Here is a 23,508-nt window from a genome sequence, read left to right on the forward strand (position 1 = left end):
TGGTGTTCGTAACCTTGTGGCTAATTTTCTTCCTGTTTGCTCTATGTAGTATTTTTGGCAGTTTTTACACAGTATTTTGTTATAACACTGGTCCTGTTGGATGTAGGTTTGGGATCCTTTATACTTGTTAGTAGTTGTAATAGTGTGGTAGTTGGTTCGTGGACTACCATGATACCAATGCACCAAAGTATCCTGGTGGCAATTTCTGGTATGTTCTTAATGCCCAGATACACTGCCATACATTTTGCATTTTCCTGGTGTGGTCTGTTGTGTAGGCATTGTCAGACCAAGCATTTTGGGTATCCGTTGCTTCTAAAGATGTTGCGTATGTGTTGTTGCTCTCTTTGCAGTGGGTTGTGGCTTGCTTGAATAATGTTCTGCTGTAGCTTTGTTTGTGGGTGTTGGGCTGTTTGTTGTTTTGTACTTGGTCTGTGTGGGTGGCCTTGAATTGAAGTCAGTTGCTTTCTCCCTTGGCGAACTTGATGCTGGTACGGTTGTTGTTTAGGAGTTGATGGGTTTCCTCTAGCTGTGGGCATTTGGTAATTACAAAGGTGCCATATACAGGTTAGCACAGTGACTCAGTGGTTAGCACTGCTGCCTCTCAGCACTAAGGACCTGGGTTCGATTCCAACCTTGGGCAACTGTGTAGAGTTTGCACATTCTCCCAGTGTCTGTGTGGGTTTCCTCCAGGTGCTCAGGTTTCCTCCTACAGTTCAAAGATGTGCAGGTTAGGTGAATTGGTCGTGCTAAATTGTCCATAGTGTTCAAGGATGTATACGTTAGGTAAATTAGTCAGGGGGAAATGTGGAGTATTTGGGTAGGGGTATGGGTGGGATAATCTTCAGAGGATTGGTGTGGACTTATTGGACCAAATAGCCAGTTTGCCACATTGTTGATTCAGAGTTTTGGCTGAGTAGTGGACAGTACTGTCCATTCTAGTCTTTGCACAACCACTTCTACTGTTAGTCCTGATATCAGTGATCCCATGGGTGCACTGTATACCTGACCGTTGAAGATGAAGTGGATCGTGAGGCACAGATCTAGTAGCTGGAGGGTGCTGTCCCTGCTGACAGCGTTACAGGCTGTCTGCATTCCTGGTTCCTCGAGTAGCGAGGCTATTGTTTCCTTGGTTAGGGAGTTGTCCATAGAGGTGAACTGCACTGTCACATCGAAAGGAGACCATAATCTCATCCTCGTCTAGAGCTGTGCAAAGCAGAACATCTACATAACATCTTCAGAAGCAACGGGTACCCATAAAGTGCAGTCTGCCGATACATAAATGACAGACCACAACACACCAAGATACACTGGTCACACTGTCATTCATTAAAGACATGTCAGAAATGACCACCAGATGGCTATTACTACCACAAAATAACGTGTAAAGACTGTCAAAAACTCTACATTGGGGAAACAGGAAGGACGTTGGCCTCCAGGGTCCATAAACACCAACTAGCCACCAAGAGACACTTGTATCACATCACACAGACAATGAAGGACACCAATTTGACTGGGATGATATGTCCATTCTCGGATAGGGCAATCAGAGACAGCGTGGGAATTCCTGCAAGCCTGGCACTCCATTAACAAATGTAGATTTGGACCCCATGTACCAATCACTAAGAAACAGAAACAAAAGCAGAATAACACCACCAACCCCAGCAGAACCAGACACAGACACAGACACAGCATACAGGACAGAACACCAATGCTTCACTTGAGGCACACTGATGACGTTACCTAGCATGGTGATGACTCACCTGTGAATGAGTTTACCAGCTCAGCAAGTTAACAACCTCACCTACAACCTGGGCTACAAATCTTCTCGAACACAGAGGGAAAAGACTAGCTCAAGCCAGCTTTAACCTGATCACATTAAAAGTGTTCTCCCAGTGCAGCAACTAGAAACGAATGAATGGGAAACATTTCAATGGATTCCAAATTTCAGAAAGGGAAAATCAGTGCTGGACATTAAAAGCAAAACACTGAAAAGCACTTTGTAGCCTGCAATGTTTCACATTATTCCCACCACATTCACGCAATCTTTAAAACTTCAATATTAAACACGGTGAAAGCCAAAGAGTTAAAGCACAGCTAGTTTATCAACACCAAATGCCATCCTAAAGCCACTAACTTCCATCATATCATACAAAATGAACAAATACACATGACCGCAGTAAATTTTAGAAATTTTATTCAAATGCAGAATTCCCACGACTCCCAGATCATGAGGAAAAGGATTCTGTGGGGGTACTGGGCCAAGTACTTCACAATGTAACCACACATGGCAGATTGGATCTAACCCACCATGAAAACAAAGGAGGCAAAAGGCAAATACTGTGGGCGCAGGAAATCTGAAATTAACACAATGCTGGAGAAAAATCATCAGGCCTGGCGGCATTGGCGGAGAGAGAGTGAGGAAGAGCATCAACATTTCAAGACTGGTACAAATCTTTCAGAACTGGAGTCCTTCTCAACAGTCATACCAGACTTGAAATGTTAACTCTCTTTCTCTCTCCACTGGTGCTGCCAGAGTTTCACTAACCTTGTGATGGTTTCATGAAAACAAAGGGATTCTCCTCCCTGAACGGTGTGCTGGAAATACCTGATGGCACTTCAAAAGTAGAACTTGAGTTTTATTTCGACAGTAAATGAACAAAAAGTGTGGAAGTTTGTGTTTACTGGGGATATGTTATGGGATAAAATTATCAAAAAGTCTTAGAACTGACTAATTTTAAAATTCGAATTACTTAAAATTATTCCACATCCACTTCAAGAAAAAAAGATGGACAATTTTCACAATCGGTGCTTTAAAACAACAGAAGTTAACAGTGGAAGGGTGGGGAATGAGGGTGCTGTATCAAATGAAGAAAAGATGAGCAGGCACTTTGTACAACATCAAACGCACAAAGAAAACTACTAAACATACCTGAACAAGCTGGGTCTGTCCACAATGTTTAACACGAGAAAAGTACTGATGGGATTGTTCATTACTAAACACCACCAAGAAAAGCAGCCACAAAGGGCAGTATGAGGATTTCTCAGTAAGACTTTATTGGAAAGTAGAGTCTTTCAGAGATGGAGAGGAGGGTTCCTGCAATTTACTTGGTTACAACGTACCAATGTCACCTTCACCTCTTAACTACACTGATTCATCCAGTCCAGGTGCCAGCATTTCAATACAAATGCACTTTGCATACAGTGCTCACATTTTATAAAGTTAAAAAATCACAACACCAGGTTACGATCCAACAGGTGTATTTGGAAGCACTAGCTTTCAGAGTGCTGCTCCGTCATCAGGTGGTTGATTAGTATATGCCACAAACACCTGAAGGAGCGGCACTCCAAAAGCTTGTGCTTCCAAATAAACCTGTTGGACTATAACCTGGTGTTGAGAGATTTTTAACTTTGTCTACCCCAGTCCAACACCGGCATCTCCAAATCATGACTCACATTTTACATTTGTGAATAATTTGCAAGTTGTGATGGACACAATGGTTACTGATAATCAGGACCATCTCTGGATGAAGGCTCTCACTAATCTCACCAAATCTTTTCACAACCAAGTACTGGACATTGTTCTGATGTCAAATGGTTGGATGTGGTTTGAAGAGTACAACATTTCCACCAATCTGTCACAACATACAGAGGGTTACACGTATTCTACGATCATCTTATTTAAAGTAAGGTGATCGAATAAATAAAGATAGCAGGTGAACTGGAAAAGAAGTGACTCCCAACTGTACAATATGTCATGGTTTAAGTATCTGCGTAACTGTCCAATATTTGGTATTTCACATTTTCAATCTGCAATAAAGGTTGAGAATCTAGGAAAGCTTCAACTTCCCTTCCAAATGGGTTCCATGTAGGATTCTATACTTGGCTCCATTTTTAAAGACAGACACAGTTCACTGGCCCATTCATCGATGTTTGTGGTCTTTGGGTTTCAACTGCTGCTGCCAGCTATTTACTGTATCATGTATGCTTTGGTCAGAGGTACTTGAGGTTTCCAAACAAGTCAGGGGACACCATGTTTCTTGGATATGCTGATAAAGTGTACTGGGAGGTGGCCTGCTTCCTGACCAATACCAGCAAACCCACAATGCACTCCCAATTTGTATTCAGACTGAAACAGTGGCAGCACACCAAAATAAGCGCCAAGCTATAAAAGGTGCAAACTGGCATCGACCCACCTGGCTTCAAACCCCCCTACCCCACCCTCCATCCCAACCAAATGCCTGACCAACTCCAGGCTGCAGTAAAAATTTAGATTCACAAAACAAAAAATAATGGGGAACGTGTGTGTGTGTGTGTAAGGTGACATCTTTCAGTCCATCACTTGTGAACATTCCTACAGTACTGATCTTCATTAAAAACACAATCACCATGTGGCAGAAAGCAGAAATCCATGGAAATAGCTGCAAAATCGCACGCCTGCCAGTAATTTTCTTCATTTTAAACATTTGGTTTGACTAATATCCTTGGACAAACTCCACCCAATCTTCACTCTCGATGCACAAGGACAAAGAGCCCCAGCAGAACAAGTACCGCATACTGAAAAAGAAATTAATAAAAGCATTAATAAAACAAAACATTCACAAAAGATTATTGGTGGAAACAAGATTCAATCAAGCTTACCTTAAATTTTGGATAGTCATTCATCAAAATGGTCACTATACCTATGTAAGGTACAAACCTGGAAAAGTAAGATTTTTGAAATCTGTTAGACAATAATCAAACAAATAACAGGAATACCTAGCATCATGATACTGTTATCAAAATAACCTACGGTTTAAGATGTAGCCTCAGGAATAAGGGGACTGGTACCAAAGTGAGACTGACTGCAATTAACAGTTGGGTCACCCTGAGGAAGAGACAGCTGAATAGACAGTGACAAACAGACTGGTTGGCAGAGTCCATAAATACTGTGGGGATTAATGGGAGATCATACTACTGTCAAATATGTTCGCTTACTAGAAAAAAGTAGTTTTACTCTAGATCCCACTGAAGGCATTCTGGGATTTTAGCAACTTGGATCTTAAACTAGCCAGTGATTAATTCTCATCTGGTTACAACAGTCAACAGTGTGCATTTGTCGAGCTTATGTAATAAAACATGGAAGGTTTTTCACTCTACTTTGAAAACTATAATTCCTATAAAGATAATTAGAAAAAAAAACAGAATACTTGCAATCCAAAAATCTGTGTGGACAGAACTGAATATGCACAATTTCAAGTCAATTAATTATCAAGGTGGGATAGCAGTCATTTGGTATAAGTTTCATACCGATGAGATTGTTGATGTAATCAAATGCTCATCACTTCACTACAAATGATATGTGATGTAAAACAAGTACAAAAATGGGCTGGAAAATTATGTTCAGGAGCAGGCACTGCATCACTATTTAAGCTTTCAAGATTTTAGGGTACAAAACATTCACCAAAATGGACCAGAAAATTTAGATTCTCTCTCATCCTTCTGTACAAGTACTCTGCAAACTGTACAAGCCAACTTTAAAACGATCTGCCTCAGTTGTTTGCCACTTTGCTAAATTTAAACCCTCACGAATCTGCAAACTATCATTTTAGAATTATCGTGCAAAGGATATCACTCAACTAGATTTGACATGTTTCAGGTGGTTATTTTGTAATCGGTAGCTGGCAGCTTAATACTTTATGATACTTCCCTGTATTTTCTAAAACCAAGTTTCACATTAACATATACAAAGGAATTTTAAAAATCACAAATACCCATCTATATTTATATTAATCCCTCATACTTCAATTTAGTGATATCACCTATGCATTTCTCTAGAATATTTTACCACTCAAAATTGTTAACAGCCCACATATTTTTATTTAAGCGAAGAATGAAACTAAACCTTTTGGAGATCAGGTATACACCAGTATTGAGAATAAGCACAATAAGGCATACACTTAACATGGAGATTTCTTAAACCGAACGTCATTTGTTGGTGCAGCACAAGTAAACAGATCTGAATGGTTTAGAAAATGGAGTTCCAGGTACGAGGCAACAATTTTATTTTCCAGGCACGGAATCCAACATTTGTCACATCAAAATTATATTTAAAAAGGAGGAATATTGTGTGCATTTTGCCTTTCAGTACTCTGGGAGCAACGACACTGCTCACGTAGTTTCACTGTGAACCCTTCCCATCTACGTACCGAGTCCAAACTTGCAAAACAACAAACAACCACCGCCCTGGTGACCAGTTCAGATAGCACTCATTCAGCCAAGGCCTGAGATGTGGTAGCAGCCAATAGCACTGCTTACTTCTGCAATTTTCTTAGCGGTAGGTAAAATTCCGTTCAACTGGTAGTAACAAATCATTTGTATTACACACTGACAGCAACTCCAGGGTGCGTTGTAAAACCCATGCAACACTCAAGTACCTTTCAGTATTGTGTTATGCGAGTTACAGGGCAGTTAATATAACACATAACAAAGACTCTCCCCACACCACTGGAATTGTACTGCTAAAGAGTATATTCATAATCATTGCCGAGTATAATTGATCAAGGTTTCTGTGACTGTTACAGTCAATGATAATGTAATGCAGCTCAGTTTTTGATGCATCATCCATGTATAAAAAAACTACAGCTTTGGTGTATTGGTAAGTGCATGAAGCAAGTTATTATTGTTCTCAGCTTCTGTTCAATCAATTCAAGTTTATAGGAACAAGAGTTGTAATAAAGGGCTGATTACAAGTTTGTTTGCTGTTGTACTGGCACACATGCAATACACATTACCTCTGGTGTTTCCATTCCATTCCATTCCAAACAGAAACCTAATAGTACGTTCACAATTCAACAGTTCCACACTCCGTGATTCAGATGGCAACATAAGGAAGTAGTTTCACTGCATTTTTTATCTCTTTAATTTTGATCAAAGTGGGTTATTAAATATAGAAAACATGGGGAGGTGGTGGTATGGAGTAACAAAGGAAAAGAGAAACGGCAAAATGCGTTTCCTACTCCTACTTCCCGTGCATTGCTGAACTGCTGCTTTTAAAATCGAAGTTCAGTGTTATACAGTTAGGAGCAGAGTAATTTACTCCCCTGACACTCAGTGTATTCTGTGATAATAACTCCCCATTTAGCAAGACAGTCATGTTATTGCTACAAGAGGCAGAAATGAAATTTTACAAGTGAGCCTCCAGTTAACAGCTCAGGTTTCCACTAAGTTTTTCTCCCTGACTCAATATGGCACTTCCACCTAGTTATTTCTTCTTTTCATATAAAAAAGGTGTAATTACAGAGGAGGAAAGCACTTTTAACTAAAGTGCTTGTCTAAAAAAAAGTGCAGAAACTTCATGCGTGCCATGCATGATAAAGTCACGGCTTCTCTCTCCACATTTGGGTTAAAAAAAAAGGGGACAAATCAGACATTTGTCAGATAGATCTTATCCAGTAGGTTTCCTTGCCTATCAGATGCTGTAATGCTAGGCAGCTATGGACCACCCACCCCAGACCTGGATGCCAATCACTGGGATCCAATTCAATTAAAGGCCAAAGAGGTCAGGAATCAAGTGAAGTTGTCATTCCAACAGTCACCATGTTAACTGAAGACAAAGACAGTTAAGGTAAAACAGAACAGTATGTTATTCTACAAGTTAATCTATCACCTCAAACATGCCGCACTGTGAATATCAAAAATAACTTTGTTGAAAACACACCACCACCATTTTCGGCACAGTGGTTCAGCATTTACCACTGGTGCCTCACAGCACCAGGGACCCGGATTCAGTTCCAGCTTTGGCAACTGTGTGGGTTTCCTCTAGGTGCTCCAATTTCCTCCCACAGTCATAAGATGTGCAGGTCAGGTGAATTGGCCATGCTAAGTTGCCCATCGTGTTCGGGGATGTGTAGGTTAGGTGCATTACATAGGACATAGAACACAGAACATAGAAAATACAGCGCAGTACAGGCCCTTCGGCCCTCGATGTTGCGCCGATCGAAGCCTACCTAACCTACACTAGCCCAATAACCTCCATATGCTTATCCAATGCCTGCTTAAATGACCATAAAGAGGGAGAGTCCACCACTGCTACTGGCAGGGCATTCCATGAACTCTCAACCCGCTGAGTAAAGAATCTACCCCTAACATCTGTCCTATACCTACCATCCCTTAATTTAAAGCTGTGTCCCCTAGTAACAGCTGACTCCATTAGCAGAAAAAGGTTCTCACTGTCAACCCTATCTAAACCCCTAATCATCTTGTACACCTCTATCAAATCTCCCCTAAACCTCCTTTTCTCCAATGAGAACAGCCCCAAGTGCCTCAGCCTTTCCTCATACGATCTTCCTACCATGCCAGGCAACATTAGTTAAGGATAAATCTAGGGTAGTAAGGGAATAGGTCTGGGTGGGTTACCTTTCAGAGGGTTGGTGTGGACATGTAGGGCTGAATGGCCCATTTCCATACTGTAGGCATTCTATCAAATGATCAGTGCTACAAACAAAAACCCCTTGGACCAATCTGAGTTATCAATTTGCCTCTGTTCTAGAACAATGCTCTGATTATAGTATACTCATGATTTTGCTGCAAAGGTGGCTCTGAATAAAGTTCAAACTATTGAATAATTCCAATTAAGTAGCATAAATAACAGTCTTATTTTAGATATAAAGTTTGTTTCCAATGTTAGCTGTGACAACAGACAGCTAATGGACAGTTAAAGATTAGCTGGCACCTTGTTCAGAGTCAGATATTCCTGATGATTATGACCATTGTAACCGCACAAGAGTAATTTAAGTCACATCTAAACATTACAACAATAATTAGGTCGTGAATATACAGATTGACCTTGTGTGAAAACTTGTGGTCCTTCCTACCTACTGGCACACATGACAGACTCTGGAAGGTTACATGGCCTTTGACATTTGCTCAAACCAGTCCTTGTTTGGGAACCATTTAGCCACCAGCTAGTGACAAAGGGGCCTATTAATAAGCATCTTCAACCATGACAGGTAACACTGTCTCTTTTAATCCACCATTGATTGCCATGTTTGTGTTGCAACTTACTCTTCAGCTGTCAGAATTTTAACAAATCGCATGCAACCGAATTTACGAAACTAAGGGAGTTTTAACAAACTGAACTACTAACAGTCCTGTTCATTTAATTTTGAAAAAAAACACCTTAAAAATATAAGATGTTGTAAGAGTGCCTTTAGATGGAATGCAAGCAGTCCAAAGACTTCATAGAAGCATAAAAAAAATGACTACAGTTAGCCACATCTTAACATAGGGCAGATGGTCAAAGGCTTGGCCAAAAAGGTTATTTTTTAAATAGCAAAGGAGGAAAGTGAGACGTGACAGGGAGGTTTAGGGAAGATAATTTAAGAGTTAGGGGCTAAAGTAGCTGAAAGCACAGCCATCAACAGTGGAACAATTAAAATTAGGGACACTGGAGGCTGAACTACAGGACTACATTTCGAGAACTGTTGGCATGCAAGAGATTCCAGACATTGGCCAGGATACTGGGACACCCGTTGGAATACTGTCATGGGATATGTTATGTTCACCTAAAAAGGGTTGAACTTTAGCATCTCATTCGAAAGACGACAGCTTAAACAACACAACACTCCTGTAATACTATAGGGAGGTGTCGGTCTTGACTTTTGCGTACATATCTTGGAGTGAGGCCAACAGCAGAAAATGCTCGAATTATTTGGCAGGGAAGGCTGTGGAAATATAAACACTGATCATTGACCCAAACATCACCTGGGGCTGCTCTGAGCCTATGCCCAAGTCTTCAAATAACAGGAAATTAAAGGGCAATTCGTTTTTACACTGAATAACCCACACTAAGGATTTGGTAAGCAGTGAAACATTAGCAATATATTGGAACACCTTCATTACAACTGACTCCTGGATGCAAAATAATTAACTCAAAGCCTCAGATGGGTCTTGTGAGACCATGAGGTTAACCTATCCATCCTCCATGTTTGCAGCCTTTGACAACTGATTGCACAAGCTTAAAGCTAGTTACACAGTTCCACCACAATCCTCCTGTTGACTGGGGTCAACATTCATCTGACTACTTTGACCATCTGACTGCAGCCAGGGAACTGCATTAATTGCTTCACGTCCCATTTATGCATTTACCTTTGATGTCTCCCAAGGATTTATCTTTGGATGTCCACAGCTCATCCACAGCTGGCTCTTGGAAATGTCAAAACACAATTTCCCCATCACAAGCTGACAACACTCAGTTCTGCTTCACCAGCACCTCTTTTGACTTGCCTGCTGTCTACAAGGTGTCAGACTGTTTATTTGACATTCAGCTATGGACGAGCAGAAATTTCCTACGATTAAATATCAACCTTTAATCCACGTCACAAACCTCAGCATTAACTCCATCCCTCTCGCTGCCATGCAACTCAAGCTCAATTGAAGTATTCACAATCTGTGGTGTTCTCGACTTTGGTGGAAACACCGTGCCACATAGCAATACGATCACCGAAACTGCAATTCCTCACCTCTAGTGGCACCCATTCCTGTCCATCTCAGCCCATCTGCCACTGAACCCCTCATCCATGCTTTGCTCAAAATAAAACCCTCCCTTATTCTACCCTCTGTAAACCTGAGGTAATTCAAAACTCCTGTGTTCACTGACCTACACTGGCTCAGAATTAAATAATGTCTTGATTCCAAAATTCTAATCCTTATTTTCAAGCAGCTCTCCAGATTCTCCTATCCAATCAGCAAAGGAAATGTTGCCTAGAATTCACCAATGGCTATTTGAGAAAGTCTGGCAAATGAAGGTTATTGTACTGGATATAATTTAAAATAGCTAGAGATAAAAAAACACTCTTCTTTTTCACTGAGGTTCAAGGAGGGCAGGAGTCTGATTGCCTACAGGAAGTGGGCAAGGCAACAACAGGTATATGGAAATTCATGGAGGTTTTTTCTAAGATAATTTGTTTCAATGTAAAGTTGAGTTGTACATCTCCAAGGTATTAGTCCTGTCACAACTATCAGTAACATGTACAATAGTGTTGATATATTATAAACACCCGCTCAGGTATTTGCCTTTAGAAGCTACCTGGTAGAACTCTACTACACTCTGGGATTTTTCCATTTGGCTAAATTTGAATTGTGATCATGAAGCAGCTAAATGCTCTCACCTCATTGTTTTCAGATGAGACTTTAAACGAGCACACACACTGCCTGCTTGGGTAGATGTAACAGATTCCAAGAGGAATGGAGGAGTTATCCCTGATCTTTTGGTCAGTGGGCAGCATCAGGAGATCTGATGTTCACACTACAAAGAAAGAGGCACTATTCCGAAGTTGTGAAGTAAGTAGCTTTTTGTTTTAAATTAAAAGGCTACATGCCATTTCATCACCATGAGATATGTAGAGGGGTCACATGGACCCAGTTCTTTGCCTTGTTAGCAGATATCTGTTTTATAACATAATTCCAATCTTTGTCTTGCCTTGGGGTGCACCCACTATTTGCTTGTTTTATAAAAGCCTAAGCTGCTACACAATTTCTCCATCTGAACTATCAGCCAGTCTTTCTTTCTACCAAACAGACTTGACTTATGCCACATAATATTAGAAATATTTGCCCATGTTCTGCCGGAGGACATCATCTTACATCTTCAGAAAAAGCACAAAGGATTGCTGAGAAAATGCCATTTTGGGGAACTTTTCATCTAACACAAATCTTGGAAGGAATAGAGAAGCTTGAAGAAGAGAGGTGCAGGTCTAAATGTAGACATTCGTAGATGGAAGCAGCATGCAAACACATTGTGTCAGTTTCAACTAAACAAACCAGGTAACATACATTCTCTGGTTCATTCCTTAGGACAATGCCTCAAATAATCAGTCAACCTCCCAGAGTTAAATTTAAACAGAAAATGGCAATTAACCGTCAGTCATCCTCCAACTGCATCTTTGATGACAACACACTTACAAGAGTTCACATGCCAATCAACATACTGTTCTCATAGCACATTTCCTCTTAACACTGACATTCTGGAGAATTGTCCTGATGAGTGCAACAAACCTTTTTTCACCAATACTCAGCTCTGTACTTTCAAACGATTTGTAAGCACAAAAAGGTTTTTTTAAAATTTTATTCTGAGGTCTGTAAAATAAATGGTGGTATACCGATTCACATTCCCTCTTCCATTGGATGAAGTCTCAGTGCTACAGGACACCTACAGGACAAGCAGACCACAAAACAAATCTGAAACTCACCCACGTGCACGTCCCACTACATCTTTCTTCTCTAGCCAGTGTTGTCCTTGTTTGTACAAGCCTCGGTCATCAACAGAATTGTTGTCACCTTTCGTCAGAAATTTGATGTCTCCATTTTCCCTAATACAATAGTACATACAAGTTTTACCACATGGTTTTCACAAACTGCAAATTACAAAAAAACTAGGAGATGTGTGATGTATGAAACAGAACTTTTTAAATCAGTAGGTTGGGCTAAAGAGCTTACATTTTTAATGGGATGATTAATGCTCCAACGCACTTTACAAGGGCGTTATCAAACAAACTCTGCTACCAAACCACAGAAGAGATTTTGGTTCAGTGTCAGTTTTACCGATGTCTTAAAGGAGCATGGAGAAATAGAAAGGCAGTGAGACTCAGGAAAAGAATTCCAGAGTTAGGGCCACAGCAGCTGAAGTAAGGTGATGGAAATCAGTGACATACAAGAGTTGGAGGCCCGAAGTAATCAAAGCTGTATAGGACTTTATAGAGGTCATAAAAATAGAAAAGGTATTTAAAAAAAGACACAAGTGATGTTTTATGAAAAACTTAAAATTTTTGTTTCAAATTAGCACATCAAGTAACAAAGAAACATATAAACTAAAATCGCAAAAAAGCTAGTCTAAGGACTTTAGCCAAAGAGACTCCAATAGAAAATTGGAACAGTACAGATAAAAAGATATTGCCACAATACATACAAACTCTCAAACACAGAATGTTTGAGAAACAACAACTATGGACAGAGAAAAAGTTAAACTTTGAGTCCATAATGACTCTTCCTCAGAACTGAAAGGTGTTGGGAATTTTTTTTTAATACTTTTGACAGAGGCAAAGGTGGAGCAAGGGGACAGATGGTGTCAAGGCCCACTGCAAAAAGATAAAGGTTTTGTTAATTATGGTGAAAAAGATAAATAGCCATATATTAAGATGGGAAGGGACAGAATAGGTTCTCTTCACTAACAGCAAAGTAAAGATGATACAAACAAGGCAATGGAGGGGATAGGAAGTAAAATGGAGAATAGACATCTGCAATCAGTTGCTGAAGTTATAGAATTAAACAGTTACCTCAAGGCTGGAAAGTGCAAGTGGTGACTGAGGCGTTATTCCTGGAGCTTGCATTGTGCTTTGTTGGAAGACTGCAGCAAACCCAGGACAGAAATGTTAGCATGCGAGTAAGGTGGTTTACAGAAATGGGAAGCAACTGGGAAGTCTGGGTCATTTTTCCTACAGATGTAGCAGAGATAGACTCTAAAGTGTCAAATAGTCTGCCTTTGGTCTTGAAAGAAACAAAACATGGCTTCACTTGGAAGATGTGTACGTGGCCTTGGACAGTGAGGAGACAAGTTGTACACCTTCTGAAACTGCATGGTCATGTATCATGGGGGAGTGGATCATGGGGAACTGCCCCTGTAGTATGCTGACAGTCCAGGGGACAGGATGATGTTTGGTGGGGACATGCTCCTGGAGGTGGTGGAAATGATGGAGGATGATCTTTTTAATGCAGAGACTAGTAGATGGAATGGAAGGAGAATGGAAATCCTATTGTTGTCTGGGAATGGCAGGGAAAGAGTAGGGGCCCTGTCAACTACAATGGGTGGGGAATACTTAGCTGAGGAGAAAGGCAATGTTACAGGCAACCTGGTGAAAAGTGGCATAAGAACAGAGGAACCTAGGGGTACAGGTACATCATTCTTCAAAGTTTGCATCAAATATAGACAGGGTGGTTAAAATGCTATTTGGCACACTTGTCTTCATTACTCAGGAAGAGTATAGGAGTTGGGAAGTCATGTTGAGGTTGTACAGGACATTGGTGAGGCATCTTCTGGGATACTGTGTTCAATTCTGGGTAGCCCCGTTATAGGAAGGATATTAAGCTGGAGAGGGTTTAGAAGAGATTGACCAGGCTGTTGCTTTTATAGCAGGTTTGAGTTATAAAGAAAGGCTGGGACTTTTTTTCACTGGAGTGTAGGGGTTTGAGAGATGACCTGATAGAAGTTTATAAACAAATGACAGGAATAGATAGAGTTAACGATAGTTGTCTTTTCCCTAGGATGGGGGATTTCAAGAAGGGGGGCATATTTTTAAGTTGAGAAGAGAGAGATTAAAATAAAAACACACGAGGTGCATTTTTTTTTAAAACAGAGTGTGGTTTGTGTGTGAAATGAAATTTGAGGAAGTGGAGGATGTGGGTACAATTACAACGTTTAAGACATTTGGATAAGTACGCAAATAGGAAAAGGTTTGGAGGGATATGGGGCAGGAGCAGGCAGACGGGACTAGTTTAGTTTGGGATTATGTTCGGCATGGATTGGTTGGACTGAAGGGTCTAGTTCCGTGCTGTATGACTGTGTGTGACAGTGACCAAGAACCTGGGAGAATGAAATGGAAACCTTGCAGGAAGCAGGATGTGAGGTGGTGTAGCTGAGGTACCTGTGAGGGATGTGGACTTGGGTGGCTATTAGTTGGCAGCCTACTCTCAGAAATGGAAACAATGAAGTCAAGAAAGGGAAGAGTCAGAGGTGGACCAGGTGAAGAGGAGAGAAGAATGGAAATTGGAAGCAAAACTGATGAAATCTTTCTAATTCTGGACATGAACAGGTAGCAGCATTAAAGACAACGTATTGGAGAAAGTAGGAAGAGAAAGGGGTAAAGGTCTCCAATCAGTTATCATGCCCATGAACATTACACAGGAAAAGTCCTTTGGATGGGCAGGAAGGATAACTAACTTACCCACAGTTATTCTATCCTGCTCTGCAATGCACTAAGCAATCTAGAGGTGGTAGCTCAAGTAAAGCAATACTTTAAACAACGACATCCAGTTTACAAGCCATCCTGCTATAGAAACACGTACTTCTCGTGAATTTTCAGCACTCTGTGTACTATTGGAATTTCTCGTCCTTCAATTCTGAAAACCACAATCTCGCCAACTCGGATGGGATCTTCTATGCGGTTGGTCAGGAACAGAAGGTCACCTCTGTGGAAGGCAGGTTCCATACTCCCACTGAAATGAGAGAGATAATATCAGATTATCAGTTAGTGCTTTTCAGTTGAGAAAGGCAAGGGACATTTCACAGAATACGGAGATGAAATCAAAGTTTCAAAGATTGCTTTCAACCCACATGACAAGGGAACACCCATCACATCAGTATTAGCTGCGCTTTGCTGCCTTGTCAGATTAGTATGTTAATTCCTCGAATGGATCATCACTAACTCTCACATTTAATAAATGTCAGTGGATTACAATGAGCAAATCCACTGGCCCAGAATCCATTTGCCAGTCTGTTGTCAAATAATACTGTGGAATCATAATGAGTTAATTAGGATTGGTGGTTTATTCAAAGATGACGGTTTCTACAATGCTGACCACTTAGCATGAATTATACATTAGTCACTCAAACAGCTTGCACATTGAGTCAAACATATTTAACAACTGAAAATGCTGGAGAAACAGCAGGTTAGAAAACAGTTGTCAAGTCAGCATTTCACATTGATGATCTTTACTCATTGACCTGAAACATTAACACTGGCTCCATCTTTCCACAGAGGCTGCCTATTATACTGAATACTGCCTGCATTTTGCTTTACTATTTATTCTGTGCTTATTTGGGTTCATTATACCCCTCTATAAGCTGAGATCAGATACACGCACCTGGCTTATTAACACCAGCAAATGAATCAGAGACTTCAGTCCCTATGCTTTAGGACAACACTGAACATTACTCTGCTGTTTTCATCCTGACAAGGATCTACACACTCAACAACTTCCCTTGCCACTGCAAGAGGTGCAAAACCTGCACCCACACCTCCCTCTCACCTCCATCCAAGGACCCAAAGGATCCTTTCACATCCGGCAAAGATTAGATTAGATTACTTACAGTGTGGAAACAGGCCCTTCAGCCCAACAAGTCCACACCGACCCGCCGAAGCGCAACCCACCCATACCCCTACATATGCCCCTTACCTAATTCACCTGACCCACACATCTTTGGACTGTGGGAGGAAACCGGAGCACCCGGAGGAAACCCACGCAGACATGGGGAGAACGTGCAAACTCCACACAGTCAGTTGCCTGAGGCGGGAATTGAACCCAGGTCCCTGGCGCTGTGAGGCAGCAGTGCTAACCACTGTGCCACCGTGCCGCCCTAATGTTCTGCACATCATCTAAACACCTCATCTACTGTGTCTGTTGCTCTTAATGTTGTCTCCTCTACACTGGGGAGACAGGGAACATCTCTGGGATACACACACCAAACAACCCTCCTGCCGTGGCGGACTAGTTCAACTCCCTCTCCCACTCCACCAAGGACACACAAGTCCTAGGCTGCCTCCATCACCAAATTCTAGCCACCCAATACCTGGAGGAAGAACATCTCACCTTCTGCCTTAGGACCACATGGCATCAATGTCGATTTCACCAGTTTCCTCATTTCCACCACACCTCCCCTCACCTCAACCCAGATCCAACTCTGCACTGCTGCTTTGAACTGTCCCACCTGTCCATCTTCCTTCCCATGTATCCACTCCACCCTCTGCTCTGACTGACGTTTCACCATCACCCCCCCACAGCTACATCTACCTATCGCCTTCCCATCTACCTTTCCCCCCCAGCCCCAGCCATTTATTTATCTCTCACCACCCCCCGCCCACCCCCCCACATTCCTGATGAAAGGCTTATGCCCAAAACGTCAACTTCCCTGCTCCTCTGATGATGCCTGACCTGCTATGCTTTTCCAGTGCCACCCTTTTCGACTCTGATCTCCAGCATCAGCAGTCCTCACATTCTCCTACATTAAAATATGTAGGTTTACACTCTGTAAGTGAAACAGTACTTAACTGCAACCTGAAATTATTCACAAAAAACTGGAAGAACTCCAAGAACACACTCTATAACTACTAACCTGGGAAGAAAAAGACACTGGTTTCAAAATTGTAGTTCCACACTGAATAACGGCGCAATACAGTTAAATTTTCAAGAAAGAGATAATTTACTATTAATTTCCTGGCTAATTATCAAGGGAAATGATATATATCTACTGTGTTAAGACATCACTGTAGGAAATAAATGTGACAGTTCATTATTTCCAGGTTTATTACAGCCATTGTCAATTTATAGATTCTGTTTAGTAGATACATTAAGTAGTCTGATTTGGAGGTGCTGGTGTTGGACTGGGTTGGACAAAGTTAAAAATCACAACACCAGGTTATACTCCAGCAAGTTTATTTGGAAGCACTAGCTTTCGGAGCGCTGCTCCTCCTCCACAACCACTTAATGAAGGAGCAGCGCTCCGAAGGATAGTGTTTCCAAATAAATCTGCTGGACTATAACCTGGTGTTGTGCGATTTTTAACTAAGTCGTCTGAGACATTCAGTACTGACAATCATTGTACTGCAACAGTTACTGCTGCATATATACAGAATTTAAAATAAAGTAGCAGAAAATGTGGACTGCAGATGCCGGAGATCAGTCACAAAGCGTGGTGCTGGAAAAGTACAGCCAGTCAGGCAGCATCTGAGGAGCAGGACAGTCAATGTTTCGAGCATAAGCTCTTCATCAGGAATGTCTTCATTCCTGATGAAGAGCTTATGCTTGAAACGTCAGCTCTCCTGCTCCTCGGATGCTGCCTGACCGGCTGTGCTTTTCCAGGGACGCTGTTTGACTTTAAAATAAAGTAGTAGAGCCTCAGCCGAGAAGGGAAAGGAACTCGTATTTATACAGGACCATATCACCTCTGGGCTTTGCAACTAACATTTTGAATTACAGGCGGTAACTTAATAGCAGAATTCCACGAATTATGCAACATCTCAAGCAGAAGATGCCAGAACATTGATGAAAGCATCGAAAATGTCGAAACGATCTGCCCACAGTGAGGTTTACAACCACAACGTTCTGACCCAAGGGCACTATCGATCAAGCCAAGATGGAACAGGATTTGAAGCACATCGGGATATGAACGGACTGTCTGCAAACGTGGACTTTTTTTTAAAAAGAAAGGAACACTTCACTCTTGGTTGTTAAAACACAGCAATGTCTCAGCCTATAGATCAATGAGATATCACAGTATCTTCCTGCTTAGTGGGCAGCCAATCAATTGGCAGTGACGACCTTTTGGAAGCTGTTCAACTGAACCCCCCTCCATCTGAAAAACAATAGTACTAGAATTCTATTCATAATTGATGTCTGAATTTTTATATCTGTCCTCCTGTAACCTAGCAGAATCTGTTGATCATCAAGAATGCGGAAGTCAGGCTGGATTCTGTAGGCATGTTACAGCGGTGACTGCATGTTGAGAAGGATGTTCAGACTATCTCTTTTGACAGATTTGGAGATCCGAAGAATCATTTACAATTCAAACATGAAAGGAAGAACAACCGATGTTCACTTACCTGAGCACAACTACGATTGGACTTTCACTCCCAGTCAGAACCATCAATCCTTTCCAGATCATCAGTGCGGAAGACACAATCATACCAAAATTCAAGACCTGATAGTATAACTGGAACAAGAATCACTTAATTAGGCAACCCAATATTTCTGTAATGGTCATTCACATTTCACGATAGTTATAATAATGCAAACAGGGAGAGCAAAATCTCAGCTGCAATGGGAACATCAAACTCACCGAATTTTCACACTTAACATAGCTGGAAAAGCTGCTTTTGTCACTAACCCTATCCTTCCAAGAGAACAGACGACTATGACAGTGGAAACTTGAAAGGATACAGCACCAATAGTTAGTGCACGACTAATTTTGAAGAGCAGAGATAAAAATAATGAGAACTAAAAAAACCCAAATTAATTATGGTCAAATTAGATTTACATAATAACCAGAAAAAACTTAAAACCCATGATAATTGTTTGTTAAAAGTTAGACATGTAATTGAATGTTAAATTTCAAAGCACAGTCTCCAAGACTTTGTCCAAAGGCACATTAACTGTCGGCAGAGCTGGTCTTGGACTCCAAAGTCAAACTCCATTGCGCAGCAAGGTAGTACAGGACAGCAACGCAGTAATGACACATTTCTTAGTTTCTCCCATTGAGGATACTGAATTTTCCAAAGTAAATGATCAATAACGTACTGAAATAGCATCACATCACATGGTAAATTAACTGGTGTTCACACATATCACTGCTTCCAAATCATCTTTAATTTAAAACAATTTACTACATGTGTCACCTGGACAGTGTTAAATCATATGATTGATACAATACTTTGTTTGGGGGGGGGAAGAACACAAGCTTAGTACGCTGGTTCAAGTGCTATTAAAGTGGAAATGCTCAGGAAGACTTCCCTATCAAAAACGTCACTCAGTAGATGCAGGTCAGGATTCCCTTCTTATGGAAAACTTTTAATAGCTCTGCCTTAGTTTGAAGCAGCAGAGACAAGCAAGGAAATTATGGATCACAGGGAGACACTACCTCCTGAGCTAGAAACAGAGCTAATTAATACAATGGAACCATGTCTCACTGAGCCAGCAAGCGGAGATGAAATTTGAAGAAATCCAGTCAAAAAACAGTCGAAAAATAAACTATGGCTAGATTTTCTGTGATCAAACAAACAGCAACCCAGTGGTTCGAGAATGGCTGCAGAATTCTATGGTTATTTGCTCAGTTACAGATGAATGACACACCACCCTATAGGACACTGGGACCTGTGTGAACAGCGCAAGCAAGTGTACATTCCTTTAACCAGACTAAAGAAATATTAAGGAGCAGTGCAGAGCCTGCACCAGAGACTGCAGGAAAGAATCAGAATTCAACCTCAAATCAGATGGAGGCTGTCCCTTTTCTCTTGATTCAACAAAAACATTTTATTAAAGACATTTTCATTGATAATTAAAAGTTGAAATCAGATTTCACACTGGTTAATGTTAATTCTCAGTCCCAGAGAGGTTGTCAGAGTAATTAAGACTGATAGTGCTGTTAAAAAGATTTTGGACCGAATGCTCTGATGTACAGTTTGTTCTGATATAACACGATAGTTCTGTTCCTGTGTAATCACGCGTTATAAGAAGATCAGGTGATAGCACCACCGTTTAAACTAATGGGAACCAAAATTATGTTATAGCCAAGACAGGTGAGGAAAGTTGACATACTACAAATAACAGTCTAAATTCTTCAATTCTGTTATAGCCAATTCATGCAGAAGAAACGCACAGTCTTACAGAACTGACTGTAACTGATGCGGTGAGTTAAGTCCAACCATGATGCCAGGACAGGGATTTCACACCATCTCATATTTGAACAGTCAGGGGGAAGATGTGATTTTTGTGCAGTGAATGGGAACAAAAATCTTGGGACTAGATTTTTACATTCAACTGCACACGTACATTCAATAGTAATTGCAGTCCAGTTTTGCATAAATAATAAGATGGCTATTAGCCTTACTAATGTACATCAAAAACTGGCCTTGATATATAAAAGTCTAATTTAAGCTAGTAGGTGGGCTATCAGAAGGAAAATACTGATAAAGCAGCTGGATTGTCGTAAAGATTAATCTGGTTCACTAATAACCTTCAGGAAAGGGAACCTGGCACTCTTAAGCAGCCTGGTTTGCACCTGACATCGATCAACATAACGTGGTTGGATCAGAGCCCTGAACTGTGCACTAAATGAACTGTGCAACTCGAAGCAACTACAGGCATAAACACTCAGTAACTTGGGACAGGCAAAACATGTGACCATTTCACCCTTACCAAAAAAAAATTTTAAAATCAGCTGTCACTTGTACAAATACATTTTGTTAAGCATTTGAATGATTCCTAGCTTCTTTTCAAAGCCTGCACTCATACAGCTGCTAACAGAAATTTCCCTTGATAATTCAGCCAGGCGGCACTCAAAATATAAATACTTCTAATTTTCACTCAAACAAGGAATTCAATACACAGATTTATTTTAGCAGCAGATATCTTTCTCTATACTTTAGACTACCCATGTATAACTATGCAATAGAACAATAAAATTTGTGCAGGGAGACATTTGTCTGTGTCTAGGGCCAGAAACAGTGGTCAGCAGGCAGGGGGAAATGAGAAGATCTTGCTGTGTTTCTGTGCACAGAAAGAATGCAATAGCCAACACTGCTATAGATTAAAACCTATTTGTCCACTTAGGTGATGGAGTCTGCACTGGTTGAAAACAATGGGCCAGAGATCTGTGCTGCAGATCTCTATAACTCTTATGAGTATGACCTTTGTATTTAATATGCAGCAGAGTGGTGAGGTGACCAGTAATCCAGAGGTCCAGGGTAATGCTTTGGGGACTTAATTCAAAACCCCCACACCAGTTAGTAGAATGTGAATTTAGCTAATAAATCTGGAATTGAAAACTGAGCTCAATAATGGCAAATGAGAATTACTCTACTGTTGTAAAGACATCTGGTTCACAGATGCTCTCGAGAGAAGGAAATCTGACATCTCTACGTAATCTAGTCTACATGCAATTCCAGAGCAACATCATCATTGACTCATAACTGCCTTGTGAAATGACCAAGCAAGTCACCCAATTTGAGGGATACTGGAGCTAGGCAACAAACACTGAACTTGCCAGGAATGAAGTGTGGTGCTGGAAAAGCATAGTCAGTCAGGCAGCATCTGAGGAGCAGGAGAATTGATGTTTTGGGCATAAGCAGTTTTTTGATGAAGGGCTTATACCCAAAATGTCGATTCTCCTGCTCTTTGGATGCTTTTAACCGGCTGTGCTTTCCCCGCACCACACTCTTCGACTCTGAACTCCAGTATCTGCAGTCCTCACTTTCTCCTTGCCAGAGGGGCCTTCAATCAATGCAAAGAAAATTCTTCAAAACTCAGTTGATTTATGGTCAGATGAGAGCATCAGAACAAGTTCACTCAGCATTGCATTTTGACAACCGAGAACCAAATGAGGAAGCCATCCAGCCAGTCAAGTCCACACTAGCGAAACTATGCTCAGAACTTGTAACAATTGACCTGCTAACATCACCTCCCTTGGGAGGAATACAAAGCTTATTCCAACTCTCGAAGGACCAGATCAATCAAAACTCCAAAATATAAATCAAACATCCACCTCCCCATTGTTACGGCCACTCGAGGGTGAGATTTGTTAGGAGCAATTGCAATACAATATGTAGGACACTAAAAGGGTTGCATAGAGAGTTGGACCAAGGAGTTTGGTGATTGGCAGCAAAGGCACTAAATACATGGTATTGAATCAGGGGCCGGTGGGAGTGTCCCAGAAGGTAAAGTCACTATATAAATGCAGAGGTAACCCCAGAAGCCTATGGACGTGTGGAGGACAGTAAAGTTGCTATACAAATGCAGATATCATCCAGTGAGTGTATGCAGGTCCGCAAAGCTGCCATGCAAATGCAGAGGTCGTCCAGTGAGTGTATGCAGGTCCGCAAAGCTGCTATACAAATGCAGAGGTCGCCCCGAGAGCCTGTGGGAGTGTGCAGATCCGTAAAGTCGCTATACAAATGCAGATGTCTGCCCAGAAGCCAGTGGGAGCGTGGAGTACACTGAAATCTCTGTGTAAATGCAGTGGTCGCCCTGCCCTGGGAGCTGATGGGAGTGTGGGTCCGGGTCGAGCAGGGGCCTGGTTTAAGCGGAGCGGAGCCGCGCGGGGCCGGGGCCGGGGCCGGGGCCGGGGCCGAGGCGGGCCCCGGGGAGACGCACCTGCCGCTTGTTCATCCGCCGGACATCGTTGAGAAAATCTAGCGACATCATCCTGAGCACCGGGTCCGCTCTCGATCATGGGCGAGCGGCGGGAAAGGGGGGGGAGGGAGAAACACCAAGCCTCCAACCGCCGACACTCGAGCTACCGGAAGCTCAGGCTCCACCGGAAGTCTAGGCCTCACCAGGAAGGCGGCGCGCTGCCCTCTGGGAGATTTAAAGGGACACTCCCCTCCAGCAGCCAGCTCCTTGTCCAATGAGTGACTGCCAGGTTTTCTGGTCCAGAGCTGCCAAGTAGCCTTAGGTCACTCATTCATTAAAATGGGCTCAGAGTCATAGAGATGTATAGCATAGAAACAGACCCTTCGGTCAACCTTCTCCATGCCGACAGGATATCCTAAATTTAATCTAGTCCCACTTGCCAGCACTTGGCCCATATCCCTCTCAACCCTTCCTATTCATATACCCATCCAGATGCCTTTTAAATGCTCAAATTGTACCAGCCTCCATCACTTCCTCTGGCAGCTCGTTTCATACACGTACCACCCTTTGCGTTAAGATGTTGCCCTTAGGTCCCTTTTAAATCTTTCCCCTCTCACCCTAAACCTATGTCCTCCA

At 41.7% G+C, this 23,508-nt stretch overlaps 1 protein-coding gene across 1 annotated transcript; it reads right to left on the reverse strand.

Annotated features, from left to right (window-relative positions):
* Positions 1-2,177: 2,177 nt before the first annotated feature.
* On the reverse strand, positions 2,178-23,064 carry sec11a (SEC11 homolog A, signal peptidase complex subunit). Its single transcript, XM_060853703.1, has 6 exons — positions 22,894-23,064; positions 18,630-18,739; positions 15,097-15,246; positions 12,228-12,347; positions 4,639-4,696; positions 2,178-4,554 (listed from the first exon to the last, which is right to left on the reverse strand). The coding sequence occupies exons 1-6, from the start codon at positions 22,942-22,944 to the stop codon at positions 4,504-4,506; spliced, it is 540 nt and encodes a 179-aa protein (XP_060709686.1). The 5' UTR covers positions 22,945-23,064; the 3' UTR covers positions 2,178-4,503.
* Positions 23,065-23,508: the final 444 nt, after the last annotated feature.

This window comes from Hemiscyllium ocellatum, chromosome 42 (assembly GCF_020745735.1).
Source record: "Hemiscyllium ocellatum isolate sHemOce1 chromosome 42, sHemOce1.pat.X.cur, whole genome shotgun sequence".
Taxonomy (NCBI): Eukaryota; Metazoa; Chordata; class Chondrichthyes; order Orectolobiformes; family Hemiscylliidae; genus Hemiscyllium; species Hemiscyllium ocellatum.